Consider the following 22,445-nt stretch of genomic DNA (forward strand, 5'->3'; position numbering starts at 1 on the left):
GACCACCAGCGACCCGCCGCGTATGGCACTACAATTCAGCAGATTGGGATAGGATTCGTTCCTTTTTTGCATCCTACCCTTGGGGCAGGGTTTGTTTCCCTTCGGATGATCCTAGTGCCTACGCCATTGCAGTAGCCGATGTGATACTACAGGGTATGGATATTTTTATACCAAACTCTGTAGTACCCATCGGTGGCAGATCACAGCCCTGGTTCGATGCGTCAGTTAAAGCAGCATCTGACTGCAAAAAACAGGCGTATCGAGCTTGGGTTGCAGCGCTGGGCACAAAGGGCAAGCGGCAAATCGCCCGTGCATAATCAAAACACGTCGTCAAAATCGGCGAGCAGCTTTCCAGTTACCCGACCGGAACACGCAAGTTCTGGTCGTTGTCGAAAGCTGCTCTTGGTAACTTCAGCCAGCCGTCCATGCCGCCGTTGCACATGAGGAATGACACCCTGGCCCATACGGCAAAAGAGAAAGCCGATCTCTTGTGCACTCTTTTCGCCTCCAACTCGACTCTTGACGACAACGGAAAAACACCGCCGACCATCCCGCGGTGTCAGAGCTCTATGCATGCTCTGTTTTCGTTGGACGTTAGGAAGTCGAGCGGGCCGGATGTCATTTCTCCAATCGTGCTTAGAACGTGTGCCCCTGAGTTGACGCCGGTGCTAACGCGTTTATTCCGGCACTCTTATTCTAAAGGGGCAGTCCCTGACTCATGGAAGTCAGCCCTTGTCCATCCGATCCAAAAAAAGGAGACAGTTCGGATCCGGCAAACTACAGGCCTATTGCTATTACCTCCCTGCTCTCCAAAATCATGGAGAGCATAATTAGCCGTCAGCTCTTGGTATATCTAGAGGGTCACCAGTTGATCAACGACCGACAATACGGGTTTCGCTATGGTCGGTCGGCAGGTGATCTTATGGTATACCTAATACATAGATGGGCTGCGGCTTTTGAAAGCAAGGGTTCCCTCTGGCCTGGCAGTTAGCCTGGATATAGCGAAGGCCTTTGATCGTGTATGGCACAAGGCGCTCCTCTCCAAACTTCCATCATTTGGGCTTCCCGAGAGCTCGTGCAAGTGGACCTCCAGCTTCCTCACTGGGCGCAGCATACAGGTCGTTGTCGACGGATATTGCTCGAACCCGAAGCCCGTGAATGCTGGAGTGCCCCAAGGCTGTGTGCTGTCTCCAATGCTGTTTCTTCTGCATATCAATGATATGTTGGACACCTCCAACATTCATTGCTATGCAGATGACAGCACTGGTGATGCCGTATACACGGGCCATGCAGGTCTCTCTCGGGAAATCGTCAACCAGTGCCGGGAGAAACTTGTGTCTTCTATCGAGTCCTCTCTTGAGAAGGTCGCGGTATGGGGAAAATTGAACCTTGTCCAATTTAACCCCAGAAGACTCAAGTTTGCGCGTTTACCACTAAAAAACCCCAATTTGTCGTATCACCGCTCTTCGACAACACTTCCCTCAAAGCCTCGCCTAGTATCGGAATACTGGGTCTCGAAATCTCGAGCGATTGCCAATTTCGTGGTCATCTGGAAGGCAAAGCCAAATTGGCTTCAAAGAAACTGGGCGTCATTAATAGAGCACGGCAATACTTCAAGCCGGCCCACATACTAGCGCTCTACAAAGCGCAGGTTCGGCCACACATGGAGTATTGCTGTCATCTCTGGTCTGGCGCACCCCAGTATCAGCTCGATCCATTTGACCGCGTACAATTCAGAGCAGCTCGAATTGTCGGGATCCCAGTGCTCTGTGAACGGCTGGATCACTTGGCGTTGTGTAGAGACGTCGCTTCATTGTGTGTCTTCTACCGCATTTATCACGGGGAGTGTTCCGAAGAGCTGTTTAACCTGATTCCTGCCGCCGAGTTCCACCTTTGCACGACACGCCACAAGTTAGGATATCATCCTCACCATCTGGATGTGTGGCGGTCCTCCACAGTGCGGTTTTCAAGGAGCTTTCTTCCACGTACTACAAAGCTGTGGAATGAGCTTCCTTGTGCGGTGTTTCCGGGACGATACGACATACACCTTCCTTAAAGGCCGGCAACCCTCCTGTGTTTCCTCTGGTATTGCAAGAGATTGTGGGCGGCGGTGATCACTTAACAACAGGTGACCCGTACGCTCGTTTGTCCTGCTATTCCATAAAAAGAAAAAAAATCTTGATTTTTTCACGTTTTTTTTAATTTTTGTTATTATTTACAAGCATTTTTATTTAGTTTCACCTGTCCCGTTGTCTGTCTGTAATCAAATCTTGCAAGTTAAATTTTACTCACTTCCCGTTAGCTTTTTTTAAAATAAATTATAAATTTTATCAAAAAAACAAATACTGCATAAATAAAATAAATAAATAATTATAACTCCATAAGTTGATAAAAAATGCTATGCAATAGCTTTACCGCGGCAGTCCCCGAATGCCACACGTCTTTTTTTATCATAACTCACCTCAATGTAAATTTAAAGCTTACATTACGTCAGTTAATCTGTTTACTAACCGACTTTAAAAAGGAGGAGGTTCTCAATTCGATCTAATTTTTTTTTATGTATGTACACCGATTACGCTGAGATTTATGATCCAATTTACATGATTCATCTTAAGTTAAAGGCTTAAAGGCATAAAAGGCATTTTTTTTCTCGGTATTGATTCCTCTAGAATTCCTTTTAATGTCATTTCTAATATATTAGATACTACCGCTTCGAAAACAAATGGCGCTCTGAGCGAGAAGAAGCGGCGCAAGAAACTATCCCAGCATTATTTTTTTGCGCTCTATTTAATGAATTATACAATATTGTATTGTGATTGCTATTGCTATAAAATAATCATAATCTAGTCCCAGGCTGTCCGATCACTTAGATATTCAGCTGTTCAGTAAATCTGACACTTCCTCGGTTTTTGAAGTCGATTGTTTTAAACAATTTATTATGTTTTGAAACTGATAACCCTCAGTTCTGGAAATGATTCTGGGACTAATTACATTAATAAAACTGAAAACAAAATTTTATGTACGATACGGGACTCGAACCCGCGACCTGTCGCGTTCCGCGCGAGCACTCTTTCCAACTGAGCCAACCGTTCGAGTGACGTATCGCTTATAAAATCTTGTACCCTTTTTTTTATAATTTCGTGTAGTTCATATAGCTTTGTAAATTATAATTTATCTTTTAAATTTTCAGGTTCGTGTTTTTCCACATAATTAACGTCATTTTCAAGTCAATACCGAGTGTTTATGTTTACATGTTTTATAGCCAATATTCTGCAAATAATCAGTTCTTTATTTCCAAGATGATGCCTATAGCACATGGTTATTATAATTTAAATATTACTATCCGTTGCCTGCGACTTCATCCGCGTAGATAAAGGGTTTTTAAAAATAATATGCAAGTTTGGAATTGAAGATTATCTCACGTCCTATTCCAGTTCTGGAGATCCAATTTCGAAGAAGATTGCTATGGCAAACGATCTCCGCAGACTATACTGTGTTGGTAGACCATTGAAATCACAAGAGCGTTGCCGACCTTCTAAAGCATCAAATAAAAGTACATATGAATTAGAAAACCGAAAGCACATTGGTACGTGCCGGCGAGAATCGAACCGGGGGCTCTGTGGTGAAAGTCAACGGTTTTACCTATTGCGTCAGTGACGTTTAAATGGAATAGTTTTTGAAGGATTAAAACGCTCAATTATTGTAATTTAACAATAATAATAATTAAAATTGTTCTCGCCGGGGCGGAAAGTGGGCATCGGAATGCCGTTTTGCGACGTTGAATATTAGAGGAGGAATGAATGAGAAACTGGATAAAGTTTACGAGTTAATGAATGAAAGGAAATTAGATATAAGGCAAGTGAGTGTGGGCAAGTCGGTCGCAACTTCGAGACATCGTAGAACATTCGTCGACCAAATTGGGGACGTTTTGAGAAAAGGATATGTCCGAAGCACCCGCAACCGGCGAGCATGTATGAAAAGAGTAATGAATGTAGAGGAAGCGCGTGAGGTTTGTAAGGATAGAAGCAAGTAGCATTCGATTGTCTCTGCCTACCCCGACGGGAACAAGGCGTGAGTGTGTGTATGAATGTATGTAATATTGTTCGGTCGCCGACAGTGGTTGACAGAAAATGTAAAATATGTTTGCGCCGCTTTCTTAAAACGTATTAAAAAAAAAGTTTAGTTAGTTACGGTAAACTTAATTTTTTTTTATGAAAATAAGGGCGAGGCGAGTAGGACGTTCAGCTGACGGTAATTGAAACGCCCTGGCTATTACAATACAGTGCCGCCCAGGATTCTTGAAAAACCTCAAAAATTCTGAGCGGCACTACAACTGCGCTCGTCATCTTGAGAGATTAGATGTTGAGTCTTATTTGCCCAGTAATTTCACTAGCTACGGCGCCCTTAAATCCGAAACACAGTAATGCTTACATATTACCGCTTCACGGTATAAATAGGCGCCGTTGTGGTACCCCTAACCTAGCCGGCATCCTGTGCAAAGGAGCCTCGCACTGGTAGCCGTATAAATCATCTAAGAATAAAACCATATACGATTGTACTATCATCTTGAACGTAGGCTGGGTCACATTATAGTAAATATAAACATCACCATAATTGAAAACTGCTGATAGAAAATGAATTTTGTTTTTTATCCTTTCTTCAACATAAATTATGCCCATCAACTCATCTCTGCAATTATTTTTTAAGGTTCAACCTTTTTTTTTATAACGACAGCTGTCTTAGAACTTATCATCGTCATACATAGGACGGCAATGTATTTGGACTATTTCTTACTGGGAATAATTTTAAAGAGTCCATGGAACAGGTTGGTATTATTTGTTTTAAATCCTTGAAAAATAAGATTGTTCTCAGTGCACGAACATTATGTGTTTACTCATATAATCAACAACATTCGTTTCATAGTATTGTCTGGGCCTCCACAATTGTGCGTTTTATATATTATTTTTAATGAAATTAAGGGCAAAGACAAGCAGGACGTTCGGCTGATGGTAATTGATACGCCCTGCCCATTACAATGCAGTGAAAAACCCAAAATTTCTGAGTGGCACTACAATTGCGCTCTTCACCTTGAGACATAGGATGTTAAGTCTCATTTTCCCAGTAATTTCACTAGCTATGGCGTCATTAGGACCGAAACATAAAAATATTTACATATTACTGCTTCACGGCAGAAATTGGCGCCGTTGTGGTATACATAATCTAGCCGGCATCCTGTGCAAAGGAGTCTCTCACTGGTAAACTATTATATAGTTCTTAGATAATTTCTTACGAAAGACAAGCGATAAGAACAGGCCAGTTATATTAGTTTAGTGTACGTGACAAGCCACAACTTACACTCGCGATTTGTATGACACTTTATGTTAGTGTGCGTGAATTGCTCATAATAGAGTTTAATTAAAATAGCTCTAGTCTATTATTTTTGACGTTTTCACAGCTGTCATCGTCTATCTAGACGTACAAAGGATCTAAGATATGATATTATTAAAACTATAAGAATATTAATTTTAAAATTAGCATTATAAAGCAGAGTTCCTGGTGATATGAAATGGTCGCTTTACGGTCCGCTATAAGACGAAGTAGTAATATTAATCCATGTTTGCAGGTGTGATTCCTTTAAAACCATACTGACCATATCTAATAAGACAATGCGGTGTTACCAAATGGCAGAGTTCACTGCAATGTTTTCTAACAAAACAATTACCTTCTCTTCTAGAGGATATATATCGGAAAGTGGTGAAGTATTTCAGCTGTCGCAAATCTACTACTTCATGTAATTATAACAATACTTTTTTATTTTATTCTATTACATTATTTTTAAATCAAATCAAATCAAAATCAGTTTATTCGTAGATCACGGAAATGACACTTATGAATGTCAAAAAAAAAATATTTTTTTTATTGAAAGGGTTGAGCTAATGAGAAGAAGTAGCAAGACACTCATTGCCACTCTATTTAATTTTAAGTACATCGATTTACAAATCATTTCAAATTACAATATCATATGTAAAATTATGCAACAGACACACTCAAACGTCAAATAGTCAATGTCTTACACGAGTAAGTCAAAAAAGTAAATGTAAATTAATACAAAAGTTATCGAGTAAATAATTTTTAAGAAAATTTAAATTTATAAGCAAAACCAACAGCTTTAAAAACTTAAATGATTCTTTAGATAATTACAGAGAGCAAGTTAAAGTTTTCCATAAATTATAATAAAAATACACAATTCGAATATTACAATTTACATGATCAATAAAGTCAAAGTTAACGTAACAACTTAAGACTATGTAGGGTTAGTAGTAAAGAATTTGTTGGCTAAGGTGCGTCTTACGGAGTCTACGCTTGACTAGAAGAGATCTAGATTATTATCACTACCTGACAGATTATTTAAGCAATTGCTTAGTCGCCAAGTTAAAGTATTTCTTTTAAAAGTTTAGGTTAGTGTGTTGAAGTCTTACGGCCGTTCCCAATATACTATATACAGGTAGAGATAAATTACTACCTTCTGCTGTCAGTAATTAGCAGTCAATAATCTAAAGCTGTCCCAATATACCCGGTAAATCATTCTTATAGCCTTATATTGGGACGCGTGAATTGAAATTTCCATACAAACTTCTATCGCTGGTAAGCTATACGTCGTCCTATTGACAGAAAGCGTGTACGTATAAGGTGAGTTACCGTCGATACGTTTATTGGGACAGAAAAGTCAACGATAAATACGATTTTTATCTCAAGTAAGAGGTAGACTGAATATTGGGAACCGCCGTAAGTGAATCATGCTGTTGCAATAATCTGACAGGGGTATTTCTTTGAAGCTTAGCAAGAAGGTCTGGACTGACGATCAGCCCTTAGGAAACTATTAGCTTTATTTAACTTTAAAGGTGCGTCTTAAAAGCACAATAAGTATTTAGAGTTTGCACGCCTTTAGCAAACTTACATAAAAAAATATCGACAATTCAAGCTCAAACTACCCGATTAAATGATCTCTGGACCGAATGTCGATGACGTCACATCCTCGCTTTGTTACGGTGTGCAAAAGAAGCATTACAACAACGATTAATTTTTTCAGTATTATAGATTGATGTAAAGATTTTGTGTTGTGATGCTGATTTTTATTATCATTATGATGAAAAATAAATGAAAGCAACTGGGTTCATTAAAAAAGATTTTTTTTCTGGCAGTACTATTACATCGACACAGAACAGCAGAAACTAAACTATTGACAACTACAGTCAAAAGGTAACAATGAAAACTCCAAAAACAAATCAGTAGCAAGAAATTATCACGACATGTGTCTTTTTTTTAATGAAAATAAGGGACGAGACGAGCAGAACCTCTAGATAATGGTAATTGATATGCCATGCCCAATACAATGCAGTACCACTCAGGATTATTGAAAAACCCATTAATTCTGAGCGGCACTACGATTGCGCTCGTCACCTTGAGACATAAGATGTTAAGTCTCATTTGCTCAGTAATGTCACTAACTACGGCGCCCTTAAGACTGAAACACAGTAATGCTTACACATTACTGCTTCACGGCAGAAATAAGCGCCGTTGTGGCACCCATAATCTAGCAAACGTCATGTGCTAAGTAGCCTCCCACTAGTAAATTGATTACTGATAAACCAGACCGTACTGATGCAACAGGATGAGCGCGAGGGGGTAAAAGGGGAACTGGAGGGGCCTTCAGATTCCAGCGAGGTCGATAGATAGTGTGGCTGTGTATTACAAAAGTTTTTTTTTAAACCCTAATAAGGTTTAATGCTAACAGTACATCAAAATTAAGACGTATAGATATTTGAAACTATTAAATCACTCGAACTCAAATAAATACGACTGAACGAACACTACCAACTCATCGCGACTATGACCCAGTTTATTTCAATAAATTGACATTCATAATCCAATTATTTTGGTGATAATTGGCATTCTTCGATTGGCAAATAAACGAAAATGGTAAAACGTGCTTAAGAAGCTCAGCAGTATTCATCATTTATCTTTACTAAATAGAAATATAAGAAAATGTAGTTTAAATTTATTCATCTTGTGTTTTGTGACTTGTAGAGGTGCTCTTTTTATGAAAATAAGGGACGATGCGAACAGGACGTTCAACTGATGGTAATTGATACGCTGTGCCCATTACAATGCAGTGCCGCTCAGGATTCTTCAAAAATACAAAAATTCAGAATGGCACTACAATAATTGCGCTCGTCACCTTGAGACGTAATAATTAAAGTCTCATTTTCCCAGTAATTTCACTAGCTACGGCGCCCTTCAGACCATCCTGTGCAATGGAGCATCCCACTGGTACTTCTTGAGAAGTTATTTAATCGATCACTGCAAATACCACTGATCTATAACGTCAAAAAGAGTGCATGGTCTTTCAGACCAAAGGCCAACCACTCCCATCTCTTATTCCGCCAATCAAATTTGTATGTGATGCCACTGAAAACAGTGGATCAATTTAAATACTTAGGGAACGTGGTTACCTTTGACCTAAAGGATGATGCAGATATCGACAAGGATATCGTCTGTTAGGTCGACTATAATCATCCGCAGATTTGGTCACTGTACCGTGCCAGTAAAAATTACACTCTTAAAAGCTTACTTCGCATAATTTTACACGAGCAGTCTGTAGGTCGACTGTGCGCAGACTACTTCTGCGTGCTACAATGCGTGTTCAGTATAATTATGTGTTCAGAATGTTATTGGGGCTGCCACGATACTGCAGGGTGTGAGATATGTTTGCTAAGGCGCACGTAGATATTTTTTACGCGAATATGCATAAGTGGTGCACATCCCCATTGCGTAGGATCCGTGCTAGCCCCAATGGTATTCTGAGGGCATCTTCACACAGGTTCGATTGTCAGTACCTTAATCACTGCTGTATGATACATATGCTGACAAATCAATCCTGTCCTAGGTTAAGAAGGCTTATATTTTTAGAAATCTTGTACTAACACTAGGTTTTTAGTTGCTATGTTACTAACACATTATGATTCTTTGTTGGTTGAATTAAATAATTTTATAATTATTATTTATTATATCGATTGATATTAGGAGACTAAAACAGTGGTATGAATAGTTAAGATAAGCGACACAGTCAGACAGTGTAACAGTGAACAAAGCATACAAGATTTTAACGACGATGTCTATCGAACCGTTGGCTCTAGTTGGAAAGAGCGCTCGCACGGAACACGAGAGGTCGTGGGTTCGAGTCCCGCATCGTTCATAAAAATTTGTTTTCACTTTTATTTGTGTAAGTGACACAGTACAATGATGCAAATCTTAGTTTAATATGGTCAAAGTCTGAATCCTTATGTTGTGTTAACTCTGTAAGTATTGACTTTAGCATAATGATGCGTGGCCAATCATCTGGAACTTATTATTTTTACTGGCGTATTTTCATCTGGAACTTATTTTTGATTGTGGGCCAAAGTTAAAATGAAATGTGATTAATATCCTTTTATTGCAGTCAGGTGACCGGTATGGCTGCGCATAAAATACAAGTGCTGATCCGGCAACCATTTTGCAATATAAATTAGGTACCCGCTCATTGTATGAATTGTCATATTATGTAATGACACTGAAAAAGTTTAGAAAATGAAAAACGGCTTAATGCAGAAAGTTGCCAATACTTTTATTGTTTTTCGCAGTAATCTCCGTTCCTGTCTACACATGGTTGCATTCGATTGACCCACTAAGAAAAACAGGCCCATTCTACCTTAGGGGTCTCTTCTATGGCATTTTCGTACGCTTTCACCGCATCTTCAGGGCTCGTTAAGTGAATACCTCGAATTTTATCTTTAGTTCTTAGTAAAAGTTGCAGGGTGCCAGGTCGGTGCAGGCGGATGACTCATTATCTCGATACCTGCCGTAGTCAAATATTCAACAGTCAACAACAACAGTGGTGAAGGAGGATCCTGCTTCGAGGGCGCGGCTGTCGATTTTTTTCCAAGACAACAGGCAAACAGCGATTGAAATACCCGTCTGCAGTATTTGTCCATCCTCCATCCTTCCATCCTCTAGCACAACTGTCGCGAAATGTCCTTTCCGACCAAAGAATGAGGCAATCATCTTTTTTACTTGACTTCTTCCTTTCTTTACCTTAGTTGGCCGATCCTCCAAAGGAAACACCCACTGAGCTGATTGTCTTTTGGTTTCGGGTTCGTAGCAATATATCCAGCTTTCATCACCTATGATAATGTCAAATACAGAATTTGAGACTAGACAGGTTTTAATTCAAAATATAGGTACCGGATAAGTAATCACCACCATATAATAAACTAAAACCTTCTCCGAAACACGCAGCATGTATGGAATGAGTTTTATTCCGATCGATTCACTAGTTTCGCAATTTAAGGAAAAGGAAAACCAGCTCTCCATTGATGAGTATAGATAATAGATATATTATTCTAATTCGGGTTTTAATGATAAAGCTTTGATTTGAAATACTTAATGCACTATATTAATAATGAAGATAAAGTTTTTATATTAAATATGTTATTTTAACAAAAGCGAGACTTGCTTGAAGTTAGTTGATCAAGTCCCCCCTCCCCCCCATTAAACATTCACAAACTAATCCCTAAGCAGTCTACATTTGTGAATAGTTGCTCGTGTCCCCATTGGAATGAATTTATTATTCATTGCTTCCACCTGGATAGTTGAACGTACTGTTGTTTTCCAGACTTCGGGAAAGTATTATGTTGAAATGCGACAACATATTCTGTGGACTATTTGTGTTACTATGGATTTTCGCGGCTCTTTCTTATAAAGTGTTCTACAAAGAAGTATTATGGAAGGTAACTAATATAAGAACGAAAAATTTTTTATAGATTAGTTTTAGAAAGTAATAGGTTCAATTTGGTTCCTAAAATTTACTGACTTTAGCGTCGTTCGTTATTTATTTTTTTGGTTTCTTCGTCGATTAATAAGACAAGCAAAGGGTTCAAGCCCATACAGCCGTATTCACTATTTAATAATTAATTTTCAAAGCCATCTTCGAAAGATTTTTACAAAATTGTTCTTTCTAAACACGTAGAATAGCACGAGGATTAATCATTTTTCGTGGTATAAGAACACTTTTTTTTATTATGGCAAACTATAGTCAAGACGATTCCTGTAAAAATAACATAGGGAGATAGACAAGAGACCCATTGGTATATGAGTGGATAATCTAAGGCCATGTGTCTCTTGCGCCGGTTAATACCATATACACCGGGCAACTGCACAGTTCGTAGTTTTTTTGACGAGACAAGCAGGACGTTCAGCTGATGGTAATTGATACTCCCTGCCCATTCCAATGCAGTGCCGCTCAGGATTCTTGAAAACCTCAAAAATTCTCGTTCTATTCGCGCTCGTCACCATGAGACATAAAATGTTAAGTCTCATTTGCCCAGTAATTTCACTAGCTACGGCGCCCTTCAGTCCGAAACACAGTAAGTACCTAATGTATTACTGCTTCACGGCGGAAATAGACGCCGTTGTGGTACCCATAATCTTGCCGGTTTCCCAGAGGAGACTCCCGCTGGTAAGTACTTCATCTGTAGTCAACGGCCAGTAACACCCACTTTAGCACCAGGAGTTCCTAGAGGATTAGCGGGAGCCCTCAGCTGTAGATCATCTCTCCTTGGAATCTCAGGTTATATTTCTCTATAACTGATTCGCATTTTACACAAGTACAATGATAAGACCGTGACAATTTATAAATCTTAACACTTTAGGTATAAATGATATAATATGGAAAACGTATAATAAAATCGTGTCATACAGCCTATCTATATATATAAAAATGAATTGCTGTTCATTAGCTAAAACTCAAGAACGGCTGGACCGATTTGGCTAATTTTGATCTTGAATTATTTGTGGAAGTCCAAGGAAGGTTTAAAAGGCGAATACATATGAAAATGCTCAGAATTAAATAAAAACAACAATTTTGTTTTTCCTTTGATGTGACCCCCATCGTTCAGAAATCAAATTGAAAGAATAGTGCTTTCAATTTGATTTCTGATTAATTTAATTTAAATGAATAACTACTTAATTAGATTTTTTTATGTTTCTAACTTTCTCAGGAGGTATAAAATAAACTCATATTATTTTTATGTACATTGATTGATAAATCTGAAGGTTTACCACAAATTAAATTTCTCAACCTAACCATAATATACCTACATTTGACAACCATTTGTGGATTGACAGTATTCCGATACTAGGCGAGGCTTTAAGTAAAGTGTTATCAAAGAGCGGTGTTTCGACAAATATATTGTCTTTTAGTGTACAACGTCAGTCTAAAGGCCTCCCTACCTCGTGCAAGTTTTGAATTCAAGTCTTCAGAAGCTTGTAGTAGTAAATTTGCGTTTTGCCTGTACATAATTACAGATAGACAGACACACTGACAAACGAACTTGAATTCTAAAGTATCTTTTTGATTCGGTAGTGTACGCACGCAACAAGTATTCTTTTTAAAAATAATATTAATGCACATTTTTTAATATGTTACGATTATATTAAGTTTATGTTTAGACAAGCCGTACCCGCGAATGGGCGAATTTTAAAAGGATATAAATTAAATTTTATTCATCTTATTACAAATACAATAGAAAAATAAGAAACTATTAACCATCTAGGATAAATTTGGCATTGAATAATGGTAGTTTAGTGTCCATACGATCAGTGGTTAAGGCGTGAACGAGCCTCAAACAAAGACCATTTCCATTACATATGAAAAGATTTAAAAAATTTCCCTGATATAGTTCAAACTCTATCAATATAATGCGTTGATTACATTTAAAACTTTATTTTGCAGGTACTGAGAGGAGCTCACTTTTTACTAAATTGTATTTTAGTGGCTACGTTTGTGCATCTGTCGATCGTTCATTTCGATAGAGGATTTAAAATATATACTGGATATTATCCATCATTTGCAGATTATGATGTAAGTATATTTTTTTTTTATAACAGTTAACGCCCTCCTAACGTAAACTTATATATCACCATTTTAATCCCCATACACTCATAAAAAGCGCGTACACATTCCTTAACGGCTGGTAACGCTCCTGTGATTCCTCTGTTGTTGTGGTGTCTGCAGCCGTGATCACTTAACACCAGGTGACCCGTACGCTTGTGTGCCCTCCTTTTTCATAAAAAAAAATAATATATACTTACGGTGTGATATTTGCAACTGTCTTCCACTCAGTTCTATATGAAAATTAGGAAATCGATTGACCCTAAAGGCCATCCCGGCATCTTTTTTTTATCGTAGATGTTTTGAGATTTCTCAAAATATACCGGTCCGAATCAGTCTGGTGAAGCCCCTTCGAATGGCGCTAACTGCGATGAAATCGGTTGAGCCATTCAAAAGTTATAAGGGGTTTACATACATACATACACGTACGGACACCATCGCAGGAACAGTCAGGGTAGGTTCCTAGGACCTTATAACGTCTAGATCTGATGAAAATTCGACTTTCGAAAAACGAGGTAAAACCAATAACTTCCTGATTTTTGAAAATTTTCAAGCAGGAAGCTAAAGAGTCCTCATAGTAGATTGTTTAACAAGCCACCAAAAAAAACCGAGAGTATTTTTTAATCTAGAGCGTAGCGAACAATTCTAAAATAGAATCCCGAACACAGCGAGGGATTCAAAATAATTCACTCGAACTTAATAGTTTTGCTCCCTATGTGGCTACTCTACTTTTTATCAATCTCTGAGTGAATTAGTAAGTGCGACATAATATGTGTGAGAATGTACTTTTATTTTGATAATTACGACTAGGTATAATAAAATAATGTTATTACAAAAAAGTTAAACATGTGTCTTTCTGTTGTTTAGCGTTCAACAATCTTTAGACATTGCTTATATTTAAACACGAGTCGAAACTTGTCTTAGGTGTGTCTATCTGATGGATCATATTAGGCAGATTTAGATTATTATTATTATGACGACAGATAGATGACAGCTGGTACGGGTCCTGGTCTAGAATCCCATAACCTTCAATCGCAGAAACTTCTTGGCTCGAACACTTTGAGGAATAGTTTAATACCTTAAGCAAAATCTATGTTAATGGTTGTATTTTTTTGTGAAATGACTTTGTATATCAACATCTCTGCACCGTAATACTATGTTATAAGAGGACAAAACTTTTGAAAACATTAATTAAAATAATGGTAACACGAGGAACAAATTTAAACCTCTAATACCTACTACTCACTTATGTCGAGTTAGTAAGTCTTTTTTGGGCAATGTAATGCTTTAAAAACATGATCCCTGAAAATGTACAAAACAAATGTATTACCAAATTCAAAATAATAATTGTTAAAGAAACAAACGCCCTCAGTCTATTTACACTTACATTTTAGTTTAATATGTTACTACTAATGTACTGCATATATTGCAACTAAGTTATGAAAAAAAGCTCGCTGAGTTTCTTGCGCCCGGTTTCCTCAGGCCTGAGGCATACTATTTCGACTGGGTGGTAGATTTTCGACGTTCATATGTGGATTTTAATACTATTTCGAATAAAAAAAATTGGATTTCAATTTGAATTTGAGTAACATATAACATGAATTTTTCGAGAGCGAGTTGCATCATTTTTATTAATTTTTTTTGAACAATAGATAGCTGACACGGATTTCCTATCAGATTCAATGACGGCGCCTCCGATTGTTCAAGTTTTGACGTCCAGAAGTAGTAACGAAGTAATGATTACTCTTAATTCATAGACTAAGATTATACTATCGTATAAACGACTTTACTTGTCAGTATTTGCGTAAGCTAGTGGTTTAATATTCAACATGAGGTAATGCCTAGCTGACTGTTTACGACTGGAATGAATACGAATGAAGTCGTGGGAATGAATGTTTAAGATCCCAAACTTTAAAAATTGTACTGTATCTTTTTATGGAAAAGGATGACACGAGCGTACGGGTCACCTGGTGTTAAGTGATCACCGCCACATTCTCTTGCAACTCCATGCCTCCTCAACCTTGCACCACCTCAACAGTAATGATGAAGCCGTATACGCGGGCCATGCAGGTCTCTCTCGGGAAATCGTCGATCAGTGCCGGAGAAACTTGTGTCTTCTATCGAGTCCTCTCTTGAGAAGGTCGCAGAACAGGGTACAATTAACCTTTTGCAATTTAACCCCCAGAAGAAGTTAGCGCGTTTGCCACTATAAAACCCCATTTGTCGTATCTCCGCTCTTCGGTAAAATCTCCCGTAGTATTGGAATACTGGGTCTCGAAATCTCCATCAATTGCCGATTCCGTGGTCATCTGGATGACAAAGCCAAATTGGCTTTGAAGAAGCTGGGCGTTATAAATACAGCATGGTACTACTCCAAGCCGGCCCATATTCTAGCGCTCTACAAAGCGCAGGTCCGACCGTATATGGAGTATTGCTGTCATCTCTGGTCTGGCGCACTCCAGTATCAGCTTGATCTATTACCGCGTGCAACGGAGATCTCGAATTATCAGAGACCCAGTACCCTGTGAACAGCTAGATCACTTAGTATTGTGAAGAGACATCGCGTCATTGTGTGTGTTCTGAAGAGCTGTTTCGCCTGATTCCTGCCGTCGAATTCCACTTTCGCATGACACACCACAAATAAGGATATCATCGCCACCATCTGGATGTGTGGCGATCCTCCACATAACGGTTTTCAAGGAACTTTCTTCCACAAAGCCGTGGAATGAGCTTCCTTGTATGGTGTTTCTGGGACGATATTACAGGTGCCTTAAAAAAAGCGCGAACACCTTCCATAAAGGCAGGCAACGCTGCTGTGATTTATCTAGTGTTGCAGGCGAATGTGGGTGGTGGTGATAACTTAACACCTGGTGATCCATACGCTCGTTCGTCCCACTTTTTCATAAAAAAAATGAGGCTTATATTTGTGCAAGTTATTGAAATACAAAATATACCTAATTACCTACATAGAAATATGGTTACATTTAGATAATTTTTTAGGTTAAGCCTGTCCTTGACAGTGGTGTTATGGTACTTTCGAACACAGTATATTATCTATTTAGAGGATTCGTTACTCACTTGCTTAAACTATATTGTGAGGATTTGGCCAAGGCAGCCTTATTGGATGGATTTTTGGGTAAGCAATAGTATATTTTACTCAATTTCCAAAATCGAGGAAACAATTTTATTTATCTGACTCTGCATTTTTTCTTTAAACAAAATTTAAAATTCTACTCGGCCTGTCACACAGTTTATCCGTTATTATTTCAAAATTTATCATCATCATCAGCCGGAAGACGCCATCTCTTGAGAGTTTTATGAACTAAACGTTAAACAATGACAATCAACTCAGTGCTGAAACTATTCAGCTTAGAAAATTGGAATTAAAAATCAACTTGATTTTATGACATAAGTATTCATCATCACCATCAACCCGAAGACGTCCTCTGCTGGACAAAGGCCTCAACCAAAGATTTCCACGAAGATCGATCCTGCGCTGCCCTCATCCAACATATTCCATTCAAAATTTATAATTTGAAATATTTCGATTAAAAATGTGTTATCTTTAAAATTTCAGGTCCTGTGTCGTTCTTCTACATGTGGCCTATTTATTTTAGTCAATTTATGTTTGGGCATTTTTATGCAGTGATGTTTTTCTGCTTAAGTTTTATGGTGGAATACACGGTTGCTGTAAGTGTACATGGCTTTAATACGTCTAAAAGATCATGAGATATTAAAAAAATGTTTGGAATTTATATCAACAATATTAGCCTAACAAAATAAAATCAATGATATCAGGTTTAACTTATGGACGAGGGGGACAAACAATTTAAACAGACGGATCACCTGACTTTTAAACGATTACTCTTAATTAAACAACAAACAATTTATGATTTAGGGATAAATCAAAAATTTATATATTCACATCTATGTAGTGTATCCATAGTGTATTCATATACTTGAAATATACCAGCACTTTGGAATAACTGAGCTTTAATGAGAAGAAGTGGCAAGAAAATAATTGCCACGCATTTTAACAATTTTCATATAAAATGCGAAGAAACTTTTTTCCAAACAATTAAATGTATCGAATTTCTTTATCAGGTTCACTCATGTTGACAGAAAAAATCTAAAAATCAGTCAATGTCATCAAAATAATGCGAAAAGACTTCTCCCTAATCCACTTATTATACATGTATTATACCACTGACCTGTATATGTACTAATCGACAGGCTGTTCTATATGTTTGACAGCAAATTTTTTGTGCCTACTTGAAGCGCCACTAGCGAGCGTCAAGAGAACTAATTTTGACGTATAATACAAATGGCTGCGAAGGAACGTAAAAAACTCTGTAGTATTTTTGCATTTTGAATTAATTACGTTCGTTTTCCGTGTTATTTATACTTCAAGAATTAACGTAACAAAGTACTTACACATTTTTTTTTGTAAATGGTTTCCCACCATCTATCGATGTTTGTTTAGCTGGGGTCGTCATCACTAGTTTTAGTACCCCAGTCTCTCGCTATGGCCAACAGCGCCAAAATGGCGAATATCAAACAGGCACAAAAGCACTTTGACAGCCGCCAGTCCAGTGGTATATAGTAGAGGTCAGAGTATAATACTCACATGAGACTGTCGTTCTTTGATTGATATTTGAAGTGGATATGCAACTATTGTGTGGGCCTATATTTATCTTTGAAAATGGCCCACTCGGTCCGTTTGTTGTTAAAAATAGGTGATAACGATTATGTTTTTAATTTTAGATTATAACCTTTCAATGTTTAATCGAAGCTATTGTGAGTGAATGGCGTTGGCTACGACACTGGATGGTTTGTGTAGGATTGATGTTTGGAGGAGCACTTATGTATTGGTTGACTCCCTTAATAGTAAGTCACACATTTTTTGTAAAAGTAAATAAATATTGTATAATAGTATTACCAATAATATCAATTCTAATCAATAGTAATGGACAGGGCGTATCAATTACATTCAGGTAAACCTCTATGTCGTATCATTACTTTTTTATTAAATCAAAAACAAATGAAATCATAAGATAAATAAAAGAAAAAGTTTCTTTAACAGTTAATATAAAAATTTTAATCTCTACAAACCTACCTACACTCGCCACGCATGACTTTTGAGCTTCGGCTAGAACAAAACAACCCAAACGGCCAGACACGCGTGGCCAGACAACCTTAATAATTACAGTAAATAAGCTGTTTGTAATATTAAGTTTTTATGAATTTTGTTTAGGGTTTGGCACCGCCTTCAAACCTATCAATAGGTAGCACATACAAATAATAGTATTTTGTTAATATTTAAGGTAAAGGTTTGCATAAAAGGTGTATTAAATTAAATTTTTAGTTATTTCATACTTTTCAGTTTTCGTAGTCGGTTTTTTTAAACGTAGTTTTTTAACCAAAGCTTATGAACGATGCGGGACTCGAACTCGCGACTTCTCGGGTTCCATCCGATCCTGATTTAGTTCCGACTGATCCAAACGTTCGAGTGACGTTTGATACGTAAATCTTTGTATGCCTTGTTCAACTCTCAGGCTCTATCTACGGGATCTACTTTACAGTTGATAACCCCAACAATTGCATACTATGAAGGAGGACTTGAGGTGTCACTCTTTCAAATCTAAACAATTTGTTATTTTTAAAGTGATATCCCTCACTCCATAATTAACAAATTCAGTAATTATTATTACAGTTCAACTCTCAGGTTGTGGCTCCAAGACACGACATACCAAGATTTACGAACCATACGTCACTCGAACTGTTGGCTCAGTTTGAAGATCGCTGAGACCGAACCTGAGAGGTTACGGGTTCGAGTCCCGCATTGTTCATGAATTTAGGCTACAATTTTAATTTAATTAATGCCAGAAGTGAGGAATCTTACTTTAAAAATAAAAAATTGTTTAAAAATTAATCTGATATGGGTAGGTTAAGTTAATTAAATCGAAATAAACTAAAATTTATAAATATACATAGCCCAGCAGTGGTTGCAATAATTTGATAGGATTAATAGTTTGCATTCGATTTTTAAAATTTTTAAAAATTCGATGTTACAATCATACCTATCATGAATAGAGAAAGGTACTATTAAACCTTTCCGTTCGAGGAAACTCTGATCGCGCGTGGTATGCCTCAAATCGGTGTGATTTTGGCGCGTGCGCAGCGTTTTGTCAATGCGTATTATTGTACGTGTTTTAATAGATTGCTTATAATTAGGATGATTTTAGGAATGTATCTTAAAGCTATTGAAATAAGCTATAAGTCCATGCAAAATAAACCAACTTATTAACAAAATAGGGGTCAGTACTTGCTGAGGGAATAGTGTGCCGTACGGCACTCTCGGTTTTGGTGTATCTGAAAAATCTAGTGCCCTGGGGCACTTGCCGATTTCGGAATTAATTCAATCATTTGACCTTTCAAGAATAATTAATAAATTTATAATTAAATTTAAATACTTATTATATATTATATTTTCGAGCAACTAAATTTCATTATATTCCCAAACTATATTTTAGACATTTTAGTAGGTACTGTTTTATTATACATTTTTATATTTTTTCAGCTGGTCGAAACATTTTGCCTATACGGCACGCTCTTTTCAACTTTGTTGGAAGCATTTGTGATTGTGTTTATGTATCCTTTGGGAAGAATGATTGATGATGTAACATTTTACCTCGGGGTGCGACCAACAACACTGAGAATTGCGATTTTCTGGATAATGCCTTTTTATTATAACGTGGGTAATATATTTAAGACTTTATCTGTAAAAGAACTTTTATGATATAATATATTATTTTGTATTTTCTTTATCCTCTCTGTATCTTTAAGAATAGAAAATTTCTATTGAATTAAAAGAGCTATTTAGTTACGGGTTCCTAGATAAACAAGCTTGGTTATTGTAAAAACGCGATTTGTGATAGATTCGTGCTGTGAATGACGCTGCTCTATCCTCTGAAAGAGCGGCGAAACTGTGAAAAAGACAGCGTCAAAAAAACGTTATTATTATTACAATTGAATTCTTTGTATTATTTTAGTACTACAGTTGACACGTTATAATGTGATCTTATGATTTCTTGTTTTTTCTAATCAAACATTTCATAAAATAATGTTGTATGCAAACAAAAATGCCCAAAACATATTTTGTCTTCAACAGCGTTGCTCTGTGTTTTATGGCTCTTAGAACCAAGATCAATTAATAATACACTCAGTAATATATTCTCTCTGGTGTTTTTGTCTACGGATAAGTATATATTGACAGTTTTTGACCGCTGTCATGCCGTGTCTACGTGGACACGGTAGCCTAGGACCATAGAAATGCTTGCCATTTTCACTTGTACACAGGAGTACATGGGAGGTTGCTCTCTGACACTAGTAATATACAAGGGAAGGAATTTCCAAGCGTGTGTTCCACGATACTTATATTTTTAGGATATATTTGATACTAGCTGACTCGGCAAACGTTATTTTGCCATATAAATTATTTTTAAAGTTAGACCGTTTCTTGGACATTGCAACATTACTTTATTTTTCTAAAATAAAACATTTTTTCTAAAATTAACGTAGCCTAAGGTACTCCTTATTACATCTGCTACCTGCCAATAAAAGTCCCGTCAAAATCCATACAACCATTTTTGTGATTAGCCGGAACAAACAGACAGACAATAAAAATATTTTGGTGTATGTACCTATATGTATGTATATATATTCACATACATGTAGTAAAAAACATTTATTTCAATATTACAAACAGACACTCTAATTTTATTTATATGTATGAATAGAGTACAGATATATAGATTGATTTAATATTTAATTATATATATAACCTGATTCCTGCCGCCGAATTCCACCTTCGCACGACACGCCACAAGTTAGGATATCATCCTCACCATCTGGATTTGTGGCGGTCCTCCACAGTGCGGTTTTAAAGGAGCTTTCTTCCACGTACTACAAAGCTGTGGAATGAGCTTCCTTGTGCGGTGTTTCCGGGACGATACGACATGGGTACCTTCAAAAAAAGCGCGTACACCTTCCTTAAAGGCAGGTAACGCTCCTGTGATTCCTCTGGTGTTGCAAGAGATTGTGGGCAGCGGTGATCACTTAACAACAGGTGACCCGTACGCTCGTTTGTTCTCCTATTCCAAAAAAAAAATAGATAATGAGTTCGTTTCTGCTGTTAGAGACTAGTCCTACTAATAAATAATTTTCAGGAGAAAGTTGGAATGTTACTGAATGCCTTTTCTCACATGGCTCAATACAGCACGTTGCAAGAACTGTATCCATATTCTGATATCATTGCTTACTTCCCGTTGGTGCCACTTTCGGTTGGAGCAGTTTACGCTATTATCAGATACGTGTTCATCTTAAAAATGGTAATAATTCCTGAAAATCTTTCCAAGTCACAAACATTACATTTTAAGGAATTCGTGCTTAAAGTTCAGTAAATATTAGTGTATTCCATAAATGTGGGTTGGGTTACTAAGTCATTATGTAATTTAAAGAGTGACAGTAGGGCTGCCATTTTTTATCAGTCCGTTAATATGGATCACGTGCCAAGTTTTCTGTTCTTAACTCAATTTCGACATGATTGTGGTTTTGAAAGTTTTTCTGGAATTACGCCCAATTATTTCTATATGAAGTCAAAGCCTGTTGCTTAACTTTTTGATCGTCAATTACACTTTTATTACATCCCAAATTCACAAAGCTACTAAGTTAAAAAAATTACAATAAGCTCATTGCCTTATTACAAGTCATAGAGATACATGAAGTACATTATCATAGTATCATACGAGATACTTTAATTCTTAAAAAAAATTAATAAGTGCCAATTAAAATTACGAATTAGGGAGGTAGTAATAATTAAGTGTTGATGATATAATTAATTATAAATTTTGGTCTCCTGTTTGTTCAGACCGGTACTGCACATTACTGTTTCACGGCAGAAATAGGCGCCGATGTGGTACCCATAATTTAGCCGGCATCCTGTGAAAAGGAGCCTCCCACTAGTAGTTAAGGAAAAAAAGGAGATTAGTTCGTGGAGTGCAGTTTAGACCACCTTAGAGATAGGATAGTTATTATTTCGATTTGGGACGCATAATTATTTTTATTTCCAATATTTGTTTATATGGATTTATTTTCTATTGGTGAATTTATTGACGCGCGGTTTGACAGTTCCGCTGTGAAACAATTTTGTTATTACAACAGGGAGCATATTTTTCGAATTATTATTATTATTATATATATATATATATTTATGTATTTATATATACATTTTCAGGGGCGATAAATCGATCTAGCTAAGTTTCAATTTAAAAAAATGTAGTTTTATCCGTGTTTTAATGAGAAAAAGCTACAATAACATAAGAATACAAAAGGTAAATTTCGTATATTATAATCAAGACTGTAATAGCTCAGATGGATTGGGTGATCTGGAAAGCAG

At 37.1% G+C, this 22,445-nt stretch overlaps 1 protein-coding gene across 1 annotated transcript in view; it reads left to right on the forward strand.

Annotated features, from left to right (window-relative positions):
• The window catches only part of LOC126979402 (uncharacterized), a 31,370-nt gene that overhangs the window by 6,818 nt on the left and 2,107 nt on the right, over nt 1-22,445 (forward strand). The window contains exons 3-11 of the mRNA XM_050828686.1: nt 3,191-3,318; nt 4,708-4,825; nt 5,624-5,791; nt 10,712-10,826; nt 12,830-12,958; nt 14,641-14,721; nt 15,989-16,124; nt 16,566-16,678; nt 17,753-17,875. Coding sequence (XP_050684643.1) covers nt 3,191-3,318; nt 4,708-4,825; nt 5,624-5,791; nt 10,712-10,826; nt 12,830-12,958; nt 14,641-14,721; nt 15,989-16,124; nt 16,566-16,678; nt 17,753-17,875 — 1,111 coding nt within the window. The remainder of the gene's footprint in view (nt 1-3,190; nt 3,319-4,707; nt 4,826-5,623; nt 5,792-10,711; nt 10,827-12,829; nt 12,959-14,640; nt 14,722-15,988; nt 16,125-16,565; nt 16,679-17,752; nt 17,876-22,445) is intronic.

Source organism: Leptidea sinapis, chromosome 3 (assembly GCF_905404315.1).
Source record: "Leptidea sinapis chromosome 3, ilLepSina1.1, whole genome shotgun sequence".
NCBI lineage: Eukaryota > Metazoa > Arthropoda > Insecta > Lepidoptera > Pieridae > Leptidea > Leptidea sinapis.